This window comes from Muscardinus avellanarius (assembly GCF_963383645.1).
Source record: "Muscardinus avellanarius genome assembly, chromosome: 4".
Lineage (NCBI taxonomy): Eukaryota > Metazoa > Chordata > Mammalia > Rodentia > Gliridae > Muscardinus > Muscardinus avellanarius.
The window spans coordinates 147,634,228-147,652,348 of record NC_137789.1 but is presented as its reverse complement, the minus strand read 5'-3'; the positions used below and the strand labels follow the sequence as shown (position 1 = coordinate 147,652,348).

General features: G+C 46.6%; 1 protein-coding gene across 2 annotated transcripts in view; it reads left to right on the top strand.

The window, feature by feature from the left end:
• GFRA1 (GDNF family receptor alpha 1) overlaps positions 1-9,836 on the top strand; it is a gene marked incomplete at both ends in the record, with an annotated part of 212,380 nt that extends 202,544 nt beyond the window's left edge. For both annotated transcript variants that reach the window (XM_080695216.1, XM_080695215.1), the window contains 2 exons: positions 8,260-8,313; positions 9,681-9,836. In XM_080695216.1, coding sequence (XP_080551342.1) covers positions 8,260-8,313; positions 9,681-9,836 — 210 coding nt within the window. The remainder of the gene's footprint in view (positions 1-8,259; positions 8,314-9,680) is intronic.
• Between the last annotated feature and the right edge of the window lie 8,285 nt (positions 9,837-18,121).

The following is an 18,121-nucleotide window of genomic DNA, read 5'->3' as shown; positions in this document are numbered from 1 at the left end:
CCCGTTCTGTGAAAGCACTTACCACTGTTTCAGGCCTGCAAAATGCTCTAGGCTAGTGATGGTTCCTTGTTCTGCCCACCTGCACCCTTTGCTCTCCTTCTAGTGAACACACAGCCTCACAAAGCCCAAGGTATTTGTTCTCCAACCTTTTGCATGAATTATATTTGCTATTTTGTTTACATTGTCTAATTAAATGGTATATGAATGATTGAAATAGGAACACAAGAAAAGCGTCATTGTTTCAATGGAAACCAAGTGGAGTACATTGGAAAAGGCAAACTCCTAAAAATAAAGTGCCCTTAAGACTAGTTGTAGGCAAGATAACTGTAAAAGACCAAGGAAGCTTATAAAAATGTAGAAAGATGGCACTGAGATTCCTCGTGGGTGTCAAACAAATGCCATTCCTGTTTTAAAGAAACCCAAACTGTAAATGGTAGGCCATGATTCAGAGGTATAGCATATGCAAAACATAAGCCAGGGAACCCCGATCAGTAGAAACTTTCTCTAAAAAAAAGGTGGCCTTGGCCATGTATCCCCAAACCAGTAAACACATTACATTTTGATTTTAAATTAGAGTTGCCTACAAAGGTGTCATCATCAAATGCTTTTACCCTTTCCCTGTTTTTCTCAACGCACAGCCTACAGACCCAGTCCTCTACCCAGTCAGAGCCAAAAATCCTGCTCTAGCCCTGCCAACTAGCTCAGACAAAATGGTAGCACTAAACTCTGACACTCCGTGGTGCTAGGACTCCAAGACCTGCTCGAGCCTAGAGCATGCCTGCCTGGCGCCCCACACCCCAGTCTTGCTCCCACGTGTGTTAGTAGAGGCCTCCTCTGAACACGGCTGTGTGGTCCCAGGCAGACGTCCACCAGGTGAGGAACCTTCAGCAATCTTCCAGCCCAGCTCAGGACTGGGTGCAACTTGCCCAGACTGACTCAGCTTGGCACCCTGGCCCTTCCGAGACCCAATACTGAGCGAAGGATCTTTACAAGGCCTTCTTAGAACTTAATATAATGAAAGCCTTGGGCTGAGGCTCAGGCAACACAGACATGGAGATAGAGGAGCCCCGTTAGTCCCAGGCTGGGTGGTAGGAAAGCCACTCTGGGATTATTACTGCGTCTCAGAAGGATACTTTTCTAGCTCACTCTGGCTCCCCTCTGGAGTTATGCCCTCTTGGAAGAACTCAGCTCAGAGGAAATGGATCCTTTTCCTGCTGAGCACAGCCTCAGCAAGACAAACGCCCGGCCCAGGGCTCTGAGCAGGCCTTATTTATACGTGCACTTGTTTTACGCAGCCGGCTTTACTGAGCATTATTCAGACCAATGGCTTCAAGCAAGCAGTTGTTACCAAGTTTGTTGGCAAAGCAAATCACCAGGAAGGTGGGCTTCAAAACAGACAGCGACAGGGATTTCAGAAAGGCTGGCCAAACTGCTCCTGACCACACCAGCCAAAAAACCTCTTCAGCTCTCCCAAAAGTCAATAGCAATGTCCACAAAGCTACAGTGGGAGAAGGCTCCAGAATGAGGTACAGCCCACCAGGACTGGGCTCCGACTCACTCTCAGCTTCTATCCTGTCTTGTTTTTATGTGCAGAAATTAATTGAGGCACATATATTCTCAAGCACACAATACACTGGTTATATAATAACGACAAACTACAGGAGTGTATAATCAGGAGAGTCTGTTTGATTCAGTGTGACGTGAAAGATGCAAATTCTGCAACCAGGTTCTCTGCTCGGTTATTCTTTGGGAGTGGGTGCCTGCCCTCCATCCCTATTTTTGTTTTACAAGGGAGCGTAAGATATGCACATTTCAATTGAGCAATGGCTTTGAGTTCTGGACTTTTGCTTCTGGCCGATCTTGGAAAGAACTCATGCAAAGGTTTTTTCCTAACAAAAGTCCAATTTGTGCTACAGAAGAGACTTGTATGCTAATAAAGTGGTATTGACAAGCGTGATGGATGTGGCGAGGTACTTAGTGAGTGCTGGAGAGCAAAGTTGATTGCATTTTACAGTGTGTGTATTTCTTCATTTATTGCTTGTATTCTGTCATTAAGCAAACAGGTTCCTAATACAGCAAATCTCTCTAATCAGTAAAGCAAGGGAGAGAAGAAGCAGAGCATCATTAATTATGACTGTTTGGCTACAGCCTGGACAGTCTGTTGCTATTGGATTGGGCAGCTTCCTCTGATTTTATTTTCTGGGGGTAGAGCAGAAAACGGCTTTTCTTCTGTACGGAGGAGAGGAGAGAAATGTTCCATGCCCTGCTGGCTGACAGCTGCCTAAAAACCTGAGATTAAACACTGGCTCCTTTACAGAAATGGAGTCCTGGGGCAGTAAAGGCCAGGCCCTGAGTGGGTGCACTTTTAAGTCTCCAATTCCATAAACAGAGCAAGTGCGCTGTTCACGAGCCTGACCCGTTCCCATGGCTCCAGAGAGCCCACGGTAGGCAGAACCCCACGGGGACCTGACTGCAAGCTATAAATTACATGCACGCCTGTGTGTTCTGCGCGGGAATGCCATTGGCACCAAGACTGGCTATCCAATGCTAATCATTGGGTAAAAGCAGAAGAGGCCCTGCTCTGACACCAGGTAACAGAGGTTAACAGCATCTAATGCATTTATTAACCCTCTGGTACCAGGGACCGGGGAGGTCTGGCCTCGCAATTACAGTGCCCTGGAAATTCTATTATGTGACGTGCCTGGACTTGTGGATTACCATCAGTGACAATTTTAAAACAGGAGAGCAACAGCTGCTAGAGGGACAGGATTTATAAAGAGCCTAAAGAACAGCTTTTCTTAGTTTTCCAGGACGTGGTGAAGGCCACTGTGGGCACAGGTTTCTTTGGTATGTTTTGCATACCGAAGTATGTGATATGTCCCCATCACAGAGTCAGGCGGCATGCCCCAAACCACACAACTATAAATTAGCTGCCAGGAAACACTCCTTCATAAAAGAGATCAAATAATTTATTTTTCAACATACTATAATGAGGGTTCAGGTTGACTGTTTGAAAAATGAAATACGTTTTCCTTTGCTTTATCTTTTTTTAAAAGACGTGATATTTTTAAGACCACAAACTTTAAGCTTCCGTGTCCAGGCTGGTGTCATATGCCTGGCTAAGCTCTCTTTGGATCCAGGCATATTCTGGAAGGAGCATGGCTGTAGGGTTCAAGGAAAGGAAACTCACATATTGTGCCACCATCTCTGTTATCACCCTTGGTTTTACCGATTTATAATTCAGTGATAAAAGGTGCCCTTAAAGACCGTGAAGTTTGTCCTCCCCCATCCCCAGACCATCCCAATTTTCAGCAAACGAGGCAACATTTGAAGTAAAAATCTTTGCAGTATTTGAAGGGGAGAGATACCCTATAATTTCACCTGTTTGCATTTATCCTATCTGACTAGCAAGACAGTGATGGCTTGATGATGTTTCCAGACATACTTGATAAAAGCTTGTGAAATGTGGAAATCGCAGGTTTCTTGGGCTTCCGAAGTGAGCTTTATGACTATGATTTTAAGTAGCTTCTAGATCTGAAGAGGTTGGTTTCTGACCCTGAGCGGTGGTCACTGGGGAGGTTGGCACTACAGACAAGACTCCTAAGCATGATATGAGCCACTTCACACTGATGTGAAGGCCAGGCTCTGCCTCTCCGGGCCTGCAGCTCACAAGTTTCTTGGGGCACTGAATCACGTTCTGCCAGTAGTTGTCACCTTCCAGTCAAGGCGGCAGACCCACTCGAGCCTGTGTCTGCTTTGGTGAGGATGATGTGCAGACCTCATGGTGGCCCCTGCCAGGTTGAGGTGTCCTCCAGGGCCGCTGTGCTCTGCCCTGCCTCTGCAGAGGTGGTGGTTCCTCAGGCACACAGGCCTCTCTTTAAGAAGCTGGTTAATAGTTTATGGAAGCCAAATCGCAGAGGCCTGTGTGTGGGCTGCCAATCATCTGTGCTGCAGGTTTGGAAGATGCTAGACAAAAGGGAGGCTTTTTCCAGCATCAATAGGGTTCCGACCGCACACTAAGTTCATGCAGTTATGCCAGCCAGGATGGTCCTCCAGCCGGATGAGCTGGGGACTGCTGATGCCTCTAACTCTGGTCAAGGCTGTGGAGCTGCAGGGAGACGAGGCGGGAAGTTGACCATCATTAGAGATCAATGGCATGGTTGCTTTGGAGCTCAGAGATTGCACACGCTTGGAGCTGGTCTAAGAGCTTCCTCCTGTGTGATGGAACAGCTCCTGCAGCCATTCCCAGAAGGCTGGCCAAACCTGCGGTTTAGACCAGGTTGAAAGCTTCTAAGTGCTGTGCACAGTTTGAAGCTAGTGAGCTGGTACCTATGGTAGCATAGTTCACCTGGGAACATCTGGGAAGACAGAGGCATTTCCGGCCCACCTCTGGAAGCCCCTTCACCCTCATTTCGTCCTGGTGAGTTTGCACTGGTGCTGCAGCAGCTGGTGACTGTCACAGTCTGTGACGGGGAGCACAGCACTGCCTGGGGGTGCTTATCCTACAGGACCAAGTGGGGAGAGCCCGCCTAGCCTTTCAGCCCTCAGAAGCCACAGTGGAGCTTAGCACAGAAACGACTGGAGAACGGAGAGCGGGACGCACCAAGTCTAGAAGGCACGCTGCCTTCTCTGCACAATGTGGTGGATGCCTTCATTAGAGAGATGCCCTTGGCAAGGGTTTTTGTCTCTGGTAGATGATGGTCTAGAGAAGAGAAGGAAGAATGGGATTTTTAGGGCCATTTTTGGTGTTTGGGCTTTATTCCAATCTTGAATTGAAATAAAGCATGTTAAGTCCCACGCGTTAGTCTCTTGTAGATAGCAATGCAAATGGGCAGATTTGCTATTAAGGTAGATTAAAAAGTACGCTTTCGAGTAAGGCTCAATTTCTCTTTCAGTTTCCCCCTCTGATCTTCTTCTACATAACATTTAGTGACCTTTGAACAGCCCGGGGATGCTTCGCAGTGTCTTATTCTTGAAGCCTATTTTAAAGGTTTCTATTTCATATTCACAGCTGGCATATGCAAATATAGGTAAAGATGATGATGCCTTCCAAGTAGGATTATGGTCAGTAAATTACTCCTGAGGTGAGCATGCTGTCCTTTCAGCCGAGCAGGTCCTCAGTGAGTTGCAGAAATCTTGTACCCGTCGGGCAGCCGGCTAGTGCGGGGCAGCCGGAACTGGCCACTCACTCAGGTACTCCCTGACTCAAGCTTCACCAGGGCTCATCTTGTTAGCAGATGAGCTTGCTTGTCTCTCAGTTCCAAGGGCTGCTATTTCTGGGGATGACCAGGGGGCATCCTTGGAAGAATTCTTGGTGTGGATTTTGGGGAGGGTAGAGACCGGGAGGTGCACTGTAGTGTAGGAAAGAGCCTATTTTAATCCAAGGGTTGACAATAACTGGTTGCATCCTGACTCTACAAGAGAATTGCTGCACAACCTTAAATAAGTCCCTTAATTTCTCTGGGCTCTAATTGTTTGACTTTGTAAAACAAGAGGTTTATACTGAGCCAGTGGTTTTGAGAAGTGTTTTTGTTACAACTGTGGGAGCGATTGGATCTTTATTTCCACTGAATTTTCAAGCAGTAACCCAGTGGAGAAGTGGTCCAGTTGAGGGGAAACAGGGAATTACAAGCCTTCATAGCTCAGCTCCCATGCAACTGCCCCAAAAGCAGTTTTAAAATTGCTGCAGCAGAACCAGGCATAGTGTCATATGCTTGAAATTCCAGTATTTGGGAAGATGAGACAGAAAGATTGCAGGCTTGACGTCAGTCTCCATGACTTAACAAGACCCTGATTAAAAATTAAAAAAAAAAACAAATAAAATAAAATAGGCTGGGGGAGGGGTCTAACTCAGAGGTAAAATGTCCCTGGGTTCAATCCTTAGTACCATTTTTTAAAAAAATACCGAGGCCGGCATCGGAGCCTGCCGTGAGGCATGACCAGTGCTGGGGCCTCCAAGGCCAGGATCGGAGCCTGCCAAGGGGTTAGGCCGGTGCTGGGGCCAGTGAGGCCGGCATCGCAGCCTGCCGTGAGGCATGGCCTGTGCTGGGACCTCCGAGGCCAGTATCGGAGCTAGCCGAGGGGTTAGGCCGGTACTGGGGCCAGCGAGGCCGGCATCGGAGCCTGCCATAAGGCAAGGCCGATAGTGGGGCCTCCGAGGCCAGGATAAGAGCCTGCTGAGGGGTTAGGCCGGTGCTGGGGCCAGCAAGGCTGGCATTGGAGCCTGCCGTGAGGCATGGCCGGTGCTGGGGCCTCCGAGGCCAGGATCGGAGCCTGCCGAGGGGTGAGGCCAATGCTGGGGCCAGCGAGGCCGGCACCGGAGCCTGCCATGAGGCAAGGCCGGTACTGGGGCCTCCGAGGCCAGGATTGGAGCCTGCCGAGGGGTGAGGCCAATGCTGGGGCCAGCAAGGCCGGCATTGGAGCCTGCCGTGAGGCAAGGCCGGTGCTGAGGCCTCCGAGGCCGGCATTGGAGCCTGCCTTGAGGCAAGGCCGGTACTGGGGCCTCCGAGGCCAGGATAAGAGCCTGCCGAGGGGTTAGGCCGGTGCTGGGGCCAGCGAGGCCGGTGCTGGGGCCAGCGAGGCCGGCATCGGAGCCTGCCATGAGGCAAGGCCGCTACTGGGGCCTCCGAGGCCAGGATAACAACCTGCCGAAGGGCTAGACCGGTGCTGGGACCAGCGAGGCCGGCATCGGAGCCTGCCATGAGGCGAGGCCAGCATCAGAGCCTGCCGTGAGACATGCCCAGTGCTGGGGCCTCCTAGGCTGGGAACGGAACCTGCCGAGGGGTTAGGCCGGTGCTGGGGCCAACAAGGCCGGCATGGGAGCCTGCCGTGAGGCTAGGCCGGTGCTGGGGCCTCCGAGGCCGGGATTGGAATCCTGCCAAGGGGTTAGGCCAGTGCAGGGGCCAATGGCCAGCATCGGAGCCTGGCGTGAGGCAAGTTCACCCCTGCGGCCTCCAAGGCTGGGACCAAAGCCAGCTTAGGGGTTAGACCGGTGCAGGGGCCAGCGAGACCAGAACTGGGGCCTCCCATGAGGCAAGGCCGCTGCTTGAGCCAGCGAGGTCTGGATCAGTCCACTGAGTAGCCAGGCCACTACTGGGACCATCAAGAGTGGGATCGGTACTTGCAACGCAGCATGCACAGAGAAATATCACAGAAAATATAAATCAGACGCTTCTCTTAATCAGCAATAACTAGGAGGAAAAGGGCAACAGGAAGAGGTTGAGCTATAGAAAGGGCCCTATAGTGAAGCAACTAATATGACCAATCAGAGGGTATGTAATACTGGAGGATGGAGCCTCTTTAAAACGCAGGAGGTACATAAACAAATGTATCAAAGTAAATCACCAAAGAAGTGTGGGATGGAGGGAGGGGGAGGGAATGGGATGGGGGCTGGAGGAGGGCTAATTGGATGATGTGTGCTTGTATATCCTCTCAAGTCTTGCACTCCAATGTGATTGATATATGACTACAATGCACCAATTTAAAAAATAAATTAATAAAAAAAAGGCAAAAAAAATATTGAATTGGGGTCTGTGCTACCTTGCATGATTCCTGGAGGGGACCCATCCGAGAGGGCCCTGCACAGTGCCTTACCCCCAGCCAGGGAGTGGGAGCCCCATGAGCCCAGAAACCATGACCTTTCTATTCACCTATTGCTCAGCTTTGAAAAATAGTAGGAGCTTGGAAATGTTTGTTGACCAGAGCAGTGGGTAAAGAAATGAACAAGCAAGTTTCTGGAAGACCTCTATCTATATTACTAATAGATGAGGATTTTCTTGCAACATTTTTAACTGGAAGGAAGCCCTCCCCTATATTAACATTCAGAAATAGAAATGAATGGTCACTTCCCCAGTTTTTATTTAAAGATCCAGTTCTTCCATACCTGCCCCTCTAGGTACTAGTGATGAATCATTGTTGAACCCTTGAAATGGGGCAGGTCTGAAAGGGCACCCATGGAGTCACATACTCGAGATTTGAAGACTTAGTGTGAGAAAAGAATGTAAAGTGTTGCACTGATATTTTATATTGAAAACACATTGAAATGGTGATATAAGGGTCTAGAATATACTATTAAAATGAACTTCACCTGTTATCTCTTTATTAGGTGGCTACTAGGATATTGTAAATTACAGATGGGGTATAGAGTTGTGATTCACATATTCATTGGATAGAACTGCCCTAGACCTTTGATTAATGGATCATTGGTAATTACTCTTCCCTGATATGCTTGAGCTTTTTTCCCCCCCTGTCTTTTTCCAGGCACAGAAGCTAAAATCCAATGTGTCGGGCAGTACACACCTCTGTCTTTCTGATGTAAGTTGTCTCATTTGGGGTCTTCCTACACTTGTTGAGTCATCACCTTTGGACCCTGGGGTGAAGGGTGGTATATAAGGCTCAAATGAAATAAAGTTTCAGGTCCAGAAAAAAATATATAAGCCGCCCTCTATGACCATCTGCCTTTTGAGTAAGATACAGAGTTTAGATTAAGTTCATAAAGTCAAAACTAAGCGTGGGACCTGGAACCTTCACCTGAGAACAGGCCCCAGCAGTAAGGCCATTGTTCTGATGCTATGAGATTCTCCGTGAGAGTTGCCATGTAAGATTATGTGGCTGCAGGCTCACGGAAAGGATCTCATGCCTGTGCCAGCAAATCGGTTATCACACCCTTAGTTTTACTGGTGTAAAGGCCACAGTGGCTCTTGTAGCTAATTGGGCATCCTCTGCCTCCAGTTCCTCTGACCTCCAGAGCGATGCAGAGGTAGACAGGGCAGGTCCCATCACTCTCCTCAGTTCGCAGGTTGCCCTGTGCTGATCCTAGTCCACTGTATGGGGAGATGGTGTGCTTGGATTGAGCGTGGGATGCAGGGCGCATCCTGGGGAAGGTTGGGAAGCCTGGGTTCTGGAGCTGGGTAAGGTCCTTGCCCTCTGTTCATCTGTAAAACCTGCAGCAGAACTGGCTGGTGGAGGGAAAGGCTCCTGCCTGCTCTGTCTGCCTTGCAGTGAGTTGTAACCCATCTCTCTGTGCCTTGCTCCTTGACTGGGTGTGCTCTCTGAAATGGCTTCCTCCTCCCACGACGGGAGAGACAGCTAGTGTCCCTTCTCAGCCAGCACCTCCTAGAAAAGTTCCCTGTTGCACAGCTACTGGGTGATTGGTGGAAAGGGAGGCTATGGCAGAAATTTAAGCTCAAATATCTTCCCCAAAGTGGATCCTAATAATCCATTATGGAGAAGCAAGCAAGAAGCACTGGCCAGTTTGTCAGAAGTATCTGGGTCTCACTTAAGTTCATAATTCCTTCTCATAAAACTATATAGATTAAGCCAGGTATGGTGTCTCACTCCTGTAAACCCACTACTTGGGAAGCTGAGACAGGAGGATCTCAAGTTAAAGGTCAGACCCTCAACAATTTAGCAAGACCTTATTTCTGAATAAATAAATAAAAAGATAAATAAATAAAAGGGTTGGGAGTGTGGCTTGAAGATAGAACCCCCAGGGTTCAATCCCCAATGCCCCCACACACACACACAAAAAAAAAAAACACTACAGGTTTTAGAAGCCTCGGTAGTAAAATCTTGGGTCGGTTTTGGTGCTGGGATCAACCTGTGAGAAGTGAGAGAGAGTTAAAATGCACCACGTGGGATGGATTTTACCTGAGAGATAATGAAAACATTCTTTCTTACAGCGTGATTATGAAAAGGACGGTCTAGCTGGTGCTTCCAGTCACATCACCCCCAAGTCGGTGGCTGCGCCTGCGCGCTGCGCTCTGAGCCCGGCACTGGCTCTGGTGGTGACTGCGCTGTCCACCCTGTTATCTTTATCTTTGGCAGAAACATCGTAGCTGCATTTAAAAGAAACATCATGGACATGTAAAAAGATGAAAACCAAGTTACCTGTTTCCTGTCCTCTTGTATATCTGAAAATCCAGTTTTAGGAGCTCAGTTGAGACACAGTTTCACCCAACTGGAACTTTTTTTTGTTTTTTGTTTTTGTTTTTAAGAAAGCTTCTTGTGATCCTTAGGGGTTTCTGTGGAAAACCCGACGCAGTGCCACATTCCACACTCGAAAGGCTTTGGGGCATGCTGTATTTTAAGGGGACAATTTGTACATTTGATGTAAAACAATCTGGGGCCATGTTTTTGATGATGGTGATGATGAAGAGGATTTTAAAAGTTCCAACTCTGGCCTGTACTAGCTAGAGAAGGAATTTGTGTTTCTAAAGATTCTTCTGAATCTCCTGCAACGGCTTCGGTTTCTAATGACTGCAACCTAACACGGGTGTCGAGCATTGTGGTCGCAGAGAGGAGGTACTCATCAAGAGTGGACTTAGTAGAAGCAGGTGTGTGCCGGTGTTCACCTTCCTGTGTGTACCAGAATTTTCCATGCTGATATGAAGGTACTGTAAACAGTTCTGTGTTCTCCGACAAAACAAGAAATGCCGGTCACCTCCCAAAGAAGTATCTGTCTCTGAATTCCGATGGAGAGGGGAGTCGTAGAGGTGAAATATCACCGGACCTCGCTCATGGATTAACACTCTCCTAAGCCTTACCTGAGTGAGAGCCCTTAAACTAACAAGAGTTCAACATAGCCGAAAATGCCACTCTAATATTCTTTACACTGATGAGGATATATGTAGGGGGGAAAAATTTTACTACTCAATGATTTCAACTATTGGCTTTCTATATTTTGAAAGTAACGATATTGTCTCCATTTTTTTTTTTTTTACTTATGGTTTAATACAGAATCTGTGGAGCTTGTTTTCCTCTCATAAGTAGTGTTAGCTCCGATATTAACTTCACAAATATAGCTCTTCAAAAGCAGACCTGCTGTAGCAGAAAGGGCATCATGTGGGCAGGAGGAAACAGAGCAGCCGGGCCGTGTCTTTTATCATGTGTTGAAATGCGGGCATGCACACGAGTAAGTGGCCACTTGTAAAAGCTCCCCAGCATCTTACCGCACCCTTGCCGCCGACACAAGCCGGTGCCTTGGTTTTTGACAAAAGCAGCTTTGATCGGGACAGGGGACAGGATGTGCTGCCCCGTCTTTCGAAGCTGATCCCTGCCAGGGTACACAGCTGTTTTCCTAAAGACTGTCTTTACTCACCCCTGCGGTGTTCCCGCCCCTGTTTAGAGCAGTTTAGTCTGAAGGTCGTCAACAATCCTCATGCATCTTGCTCTGTGACCTCCAAGACAGACTGCGACTGATTATGTGAAAAAGAAGGAAGGTTTGTGGATCTAGAGCCTCAGTCAGCCTGAGGCTGGGGAGGCGGGTGGGCTGGCTCGGGTAGATGGGACAGGATGGGACTCTGGGGAGAAGGCACCGGCTTGTTAGCAGCCCATCATCTGCCATTGTCCTTTTCCTCAACAGACCCTAAAGTGCAATTTTGAAGTCTGGTTAAATGACAAAGCTTGGGATCTGTGATGATCCCTTACTAACGGCCATGCCTCTCACAAACAGAATAAAGAAGAGGGGGTTCTCTCTCCGTAGGGTGCCCTTCTTGCCCTAGCGGAGGGGCCGGGAGGAGACACCCGGTACACATTTCATTCTGATTCTCTTCACCCACTGAACTTTGGAAGATTCATCCAATCCCTAGGGGAGGGAGATAAATCGAAGAAGTCCAACAGAAAGGCCTAGTCTTCTAGCCCTCGTGGTGTTTGAAGTACATTTATATTCAAATGTTAATAAACATAAATGTGTGCTACTCAGTCCAAGGCTTTTTTCACTTCAAAAATGTTTTCAAGGGAAATGCATCGAATGCCCAACTATATTTGATCAGTGGAAAGTTCCATAAAGACTGAATAAACACGTTAAATGTGTCAACGCATTTGGAATGCCAGTCATCTCTAAGGGCGTTATCTCTTACAGAGCCTACTTTGTTTTAATTAAGGTATCTCTGTGTCTCTGTGCTGGACTGACTGCATGTGGGTCTGATTCTCTGTGATCCACTGTAGAAAGCTATGGATCACTTCTGCAGCACACAGCAGCTCTAATTAGCTTCACGGGACCAAAGAGGAAATCGGCGTTTCAGCACTAACAAGGGTAGCCTTCGTTGAAGGAATGTGTGGATATGTAACACGTAAATTAAATTTGAAAATCTCTATCACCGACAAAGATCTCATTTTTGCTTCAGAGATAAAAGAATAATAGAGTTACCCAATTCTCGATTTGGAAATTTTACTGATTACATATACAAGAGGAAGGATCCTGCTGAGGGGGCACCATGGTAAAAAGATCCTTATGCCATCAAGCCAAGCAAGCGGGGTTGTCATTCCATGTGATCCCAGCTGAGCCCCTGAAACACCATCCTTCACCCCAGAACCTGAGCAGGCAAAATATTTAAATCTTACATCTATTTGATTTCCTCTTGGAGTACTTAGAAGCAAAAGGGATTGACTACTCTCTTGCCCTTCAGCCCCTGCATGTGTAATGTCACAAACACAGGGGCTGTGTGCTGAGGCCGGATCCCTTGCGAGAAGCTTCCCGTGGTAGTCAGTTCGGTAACACAAGAACAGGAACTCAGTCCATGCAGCCGTGACTCTTGGATCAAGTCTAGCCATGCCCTACTTATTTCAGAGAGAAAAGGGACAAAAAAAAAGGCAATATTGCCAAGTTGATTAGAAGCACATTCATTCCACTTTGATGTTGAATATATGCTTTGACCAATATATGCTTGAGTAGCTTTTTAATAGAGCACAGGAAGGAAGAAGTGCACAATATAGAGAGGGAATTTGGGACGCCAACTGAATATTTATTTTTCCATACCTGATTTTTTTTCAAGCCTCGAGTAGGAAAATAAAAAAGTAGACACTGAGAATTACATAGGTTATTTTTCATTAAATAGAATAAATTGTATCCGGGGTGCAATGGAATCAGGATTTCCATTTCCTTGTACTTGTTTATCTTATAGTAAGAACGTATCATAGAAATTCTGGCTTCAAGGTCACATAACAGACGACAGGACTCCGCAGGGCTGCTGTGACCTGCTCTGGTCTGTACCGAGACCGTTCCTGTCTTGCAGAGGCTCGGAGGATGGGTGGCTCTTGGCTGCATCCTGTTCCTGCAGGCTCCCTTGTTCCTAGATCAGCCATTCCCAGATACTCCACCTGCTAAATTAAGAAAGTGAGAGAGCGGAGGCTTTTTTAGAGTCCGTGTCAAGTGCTTGAGAAAAAAATATGTAAGAGCTGTAGGAGTTTATATAATTAGCAAATTCTTTTCTTAGAACCCAGCCTAAATGTATTTTGGTTATTATTTACAAAACAGTGGCCTCGGAGGAGCTGTCTTTTGGAAAAATAAGTTTTCATTCATGTAGTTAGACATGCTTGACTTATTTGAGTCAATAAACTGTGGACCAGAAAAGGGCTGCTTCAGTGAGCGTGCATTTTTCTAACTCTTTTTTTCCCCAGTGGCATTCTGGATCTCCTGGATGCATAGCCCCATGATCTCTGTCACTCTTGCTTCTGCTTTTTTTTTTTTTTTTTTTTTTTTTTTTGGCTAAAGCAAAGGAGACCCATCTTTTCAAGAAAGATCTGTGAGCAGTGGCAACAGATGGGAGTGAATGACCACTGGCCCAGGCATAGGGATGGCAGAAGGCCCATCCGCAATGAGCGTGGAGAGTTTGGAGAGGTGAAGCAAAATCAAGGCTCAGGACGAGACCATGGGCCAGTGGGTTATAAAGCCAACTGACATCTTTCACTGATCAGCATCAGAGCCATCTTCTCATAGAAGCATGAGTTCCTTGAAATAGGCTGTGGTTCCTTTATAGAAAGGAAGCCCAAGCTAATATATGGATGCCAGAGGAAAGGATTTCTTTTCAGAATTTCTAAAACAAAACAGCCGGGGATTTGGTTGAATACCTTTAGAAGCTGAGATAGGAATCTCATGTATCTGTCTGATGCCTCTTTATTTTGACACAGCTTTTCTTCTTGAGTGACCACTTAAGTCTGCTGTCTAGGATTCTTTGTGAGAACTGTACCTCTGAATACTATTTTCCCAGCAGAGGCCTTCCATCTGTGGGTTTTAATACTCCCTTCATCCTGGGATGTATTCAGTAGGTTTTATATCCTGAAGATAGCTGACTTAAGATATTGGCTGGTTCTGTTCCCTTGTGTTGTTGGTTATGGATGCCTCTGCCTCTTTTTTGCCTACATATTTAACAGGGTCCCTTTACATCAGTGCTTTTCCCTAATCATTCTTGATGCCTGCTCCCCAAACTCATTCTTGTTCCATCGGATGTCTGTTTCACTGAAGATGGAAAAGTCTATCTCAGGAGCCAAATGATCTAAAGTTGATGCTAATCCTCAAGTCAGAAGTTCATCTTCCTAATCCTCCTCTGGGCAACCTCTTCTTTGAATTGGATTATCCTATCCACCGCATCCTTTCCAGGGATCCTTTGGTTGCTCCCCGTGTCCTCTGATGAGCTGTCCTCCCTCCCAGAGGCAGCTCAGGGGTGGTTGTTCAGCAGGCTGTGCCACCTGCACTTCTGATTGTTCTGAGACCCAGCCCAGAGGGGTGGAGAAGGCACACAAACCCTATTTCAATAAACTGCCTGCAGGGCAACTCAGCCTGCTAATAGTCATCAAGGCCTCAGCCCCCTAAGGTCTCCAAGCTCATTTGACCAGCGCAGCTGCGACTTCGGCTGTCTGCCTCTGGCAGGTGCCAATATCAACATCTTGTCCCACTGCCATGGGGAGTTTATTTTTGCTCAAGGGCAGCTGCCAAGCTCAGCAACAGCATCAATTGAAGGTTTTTCTGATTTTCATGTCTTTAGCCCAGGCTGGGATTTCTTAGCTATCCCTACATTTGTTTTGGAGAGAGTGCCAGTGACTGCCCAGAGATTGTCAGCCTCTTCCTTAGTCCCGACATCCCTAGCAGAGAGCATGACCGATATTAAGTACCTACGAATGTCAGTTCTATGAAAAAAGGTTGGGACAAGGAAGGGTTTCATTCTGTCACCCAGTGGCCATTTGCATAACTCCATTGGCATTGACCTTTATTGGCACTGAACTTATTCTCCTGAGATACTGAGACTGATCTGGGGAGAAGCCCTGAGATCTCAGCCACTGTCAGTCAGCCCATTGGGTTCCTTTCCAAGGGATTGAAAGCTAGCACTTGTCCTAGAGAAGCTGAGCTTGACCAGCCAGTCCTAACAGCTCTCCACATCTTCCAGACCAGGGAGTCTATTGAGGTTTTGATCAAACTCAAGCATAGGATGCTGACAATAAGGCTGGATCATTCCATCAGTCTAAGACCACTCCCAAGGATGATAACCTCTCCATCTACATGCCGAGAAAGTCCAATGCTAATCAACTCATTACTTTGTTGAGCAAGTAGTCTGTCTCAATGAATCCCACTTGGAGCCAAAGCTTCCCCACAAGTAACTTGAGAACCTTGGGCCCTCTGATAGCAATTTAAGAGAAACATCCATTTTACAGATTGGTAGAAACCTTCAGTTTCACTTTCAATTTACAGTAGCCCATGAGCCTCTTTTTCAAATTCAGTCTCTAAGAGGTAACTCCTAGTTTTCATGTGCAAAACAGAAAAGTCAGCTCACCCATGGAAGAGAAGGCAAACCCATCAGTCCTCAGTTTAAGATACCACCGCAGAGAACCCAGACATCATTCTTGGGCCTGGGAGAGCCACAACCTTAGCTGCATAGACACACCAGTGACTAGTGGAACTGTCCCAGATGTCAGGTAGCAGCCCAGGAGCAGACTGGAATGAGAGAAACAATGCTTTAGTTGAGGAAGCACATAGATAGCAAGGCTCCTTCTGAAACCTGAAAAACAAAACAGTGGCCCTTCATGCCTTCCAAGCTTAACACAGATCATAAAACTAGAGTCAATCAGGTTGCAAATTGAAAGATCCAATGAATACTTGGGCATAGGAAACCCAGGGCTTTCAGAAGGCAGTAAGGATGGGTCACCAGGGACCAGGCTAGGGAGACTGCCTCATGGATGGGTGAAGGCTCTCTATCACACCTGTATATAAGACTCCATTGATAAAGTCAGTTTCTTTCTTTCTCTCTCTCTCTCTCTCTCTCTCTCTCTCTCTCTCTCTCTCTCTCTCTCTCTCTCCTGTTACAGAGCCTTGTGATCCAGCATCATCTTTCTGGTGTGAAAAAAGTGATTGATATGAAATTTGGGTTTTTATTGTTTAGCTTTAGCTGAAGGCACTTCTGAAATGCAGAAAAAATAGAGAATGAAAACTAGATCCAAGTCACAGATCGCCCTGCCTTCCCTGACTGCAGTCTCAGTTCTCAAACACTTCTATGCTTCTCTGGATTCAGAAATAGCTGATTGTCCTCAGAGGGTTGAAGAAGTGGTTTCAGAAAGCTAAAATCCGGGGCTGTATAGTTCTCCTAATTATCTGTCTTTTCTCTCTTTCATCACCCAAGGGAACAGGAGAAACACTTTTCACCATGGAGTTTGCTTGAAAGAGTTTTCTCTTCTCCTGCACATTATCCCTTGATATTGAAATTATTTTCTCTGTTTAATCCAGCTCCTGCTGAGAAGCCACGTGAGATTTAGAATGTGAGGTTTTTTCCTAGTACTTTCGGATAGTATTGCATTTTTCCTCTTAACCCGAGGGTATGTCTCAGCAGCCGTTTGTTCTATTTCATGCAGGTTAATAATACAGGTAGAATAAAAGAAGCCCTCAGATTTGGGGGATGTTTTTTAGAATTCTATCTGGATCATGGGGTCCAGGCACCTGCCTCTTTAGTGCATTGGGTCAGGGGATAAAGGGAGCTTTGCTGAGCAGCGTCCATTCAGAGGACACAACTTTCCTTATCTTCATGTTACGTGGCATATTTCTGGAGCTTTCTGCTTGTAGAGAATGGTACATTAATCTCATGTCTGTGCATCTGATTTCCCAAGGACGCCCGTGTGTTCTCCTGGGGTTCTCCCACTCCTCCTCACACAGCTGTTTGCAATGTGCTTTCTTGCCAACACCATCGGAAGAGCTACGTGTCTACGCATCGAAGTAATATCTCTGCCCTTGGGACTGTGGAAATGGTTATGTGATGTTTGAATCTTCTGTAACCTGTTGGTCAAGCACTACAGAGTGTACCTAGTCCCTTTGGTCACCTTGCCCCAGATTATCCTAATAAACATTGTTTTCTTTTTTTAAAAAAACAAAACAAGTATTGTACTGTCTTTCTTTTTCTTTCCTAATTCATTAGGAAATTATCTGGAAATCCATAAAGCTGTAGAGATCCCCAGTGTCAAGGTGTTGGGACCTGGGGCAGCAAATCATAAGGGTAGAGAGTGACGGACACAAAGGCTTTGAGGTCCTGGTTTCCCAGCCTTCAAACTATTGACATTTAGAGACAGATGAGTATTTGTCACGGTGGGATTGTCAGGTCTGGGACCTTGTAGATGTTTAGCAGTATCCCTGGGTAGCCTCACCCCCAACGACAACTTGTAGACATTGCCAACTTTCTCCTGAGTGGAAAAGCCACTCTCTTAAACCCAATCAATGCCTCCTCTCTGAGTACTGAAAGGAACCAGGTTTATTTAGTGTAGGGGTCACATCCAGTATTTATTTTCTACCCTCAAAACAGTTTTATAATTAGAAGATAGTGTAGGCTAATTCTGTAGTTACCTTTATGTTTGTACTTCATGACCTGTATAGACTTACACATAGTATTTTGATAAAAGGTAAAGTCTTAGAAGGGGTCTGTTTTTCCGATTCCCGGCATTAGCTCAGCACCTAGGCCAAGAGCATCACTTGAGGTCACATGAGGCCAGATTTGCCCCCTCTGAGTTAGGGTCATGAAGGTAGTTGTCCAAACTATGACTCTTCCATTTCCCTGAGAGAGAGATCATCTCTGGCATCCTTATCACTACTAGGTCTTTCTAAACTAGTAAAACCCAAACACTGCTATGGACCTTGGGATGCAACTTCCAGTCCACAGAACAGTGAGAAAACCTTGCCACTCTACATAAGGCAGTAGCCTGCTAGTTCACTCAGTTTCTGCAGGACATGTTTGTTTGCTCTCTTTGTGTGATTGTCATTGAACTGGGGTTTCCTACAGCCTTGCTTTCTGCCTAAGTTAAGAATGATTTCCGTCAGACACTACTGAATCTCCAGATTTCTTTGGATAAAAATTTTTTGAGCATTTGGATC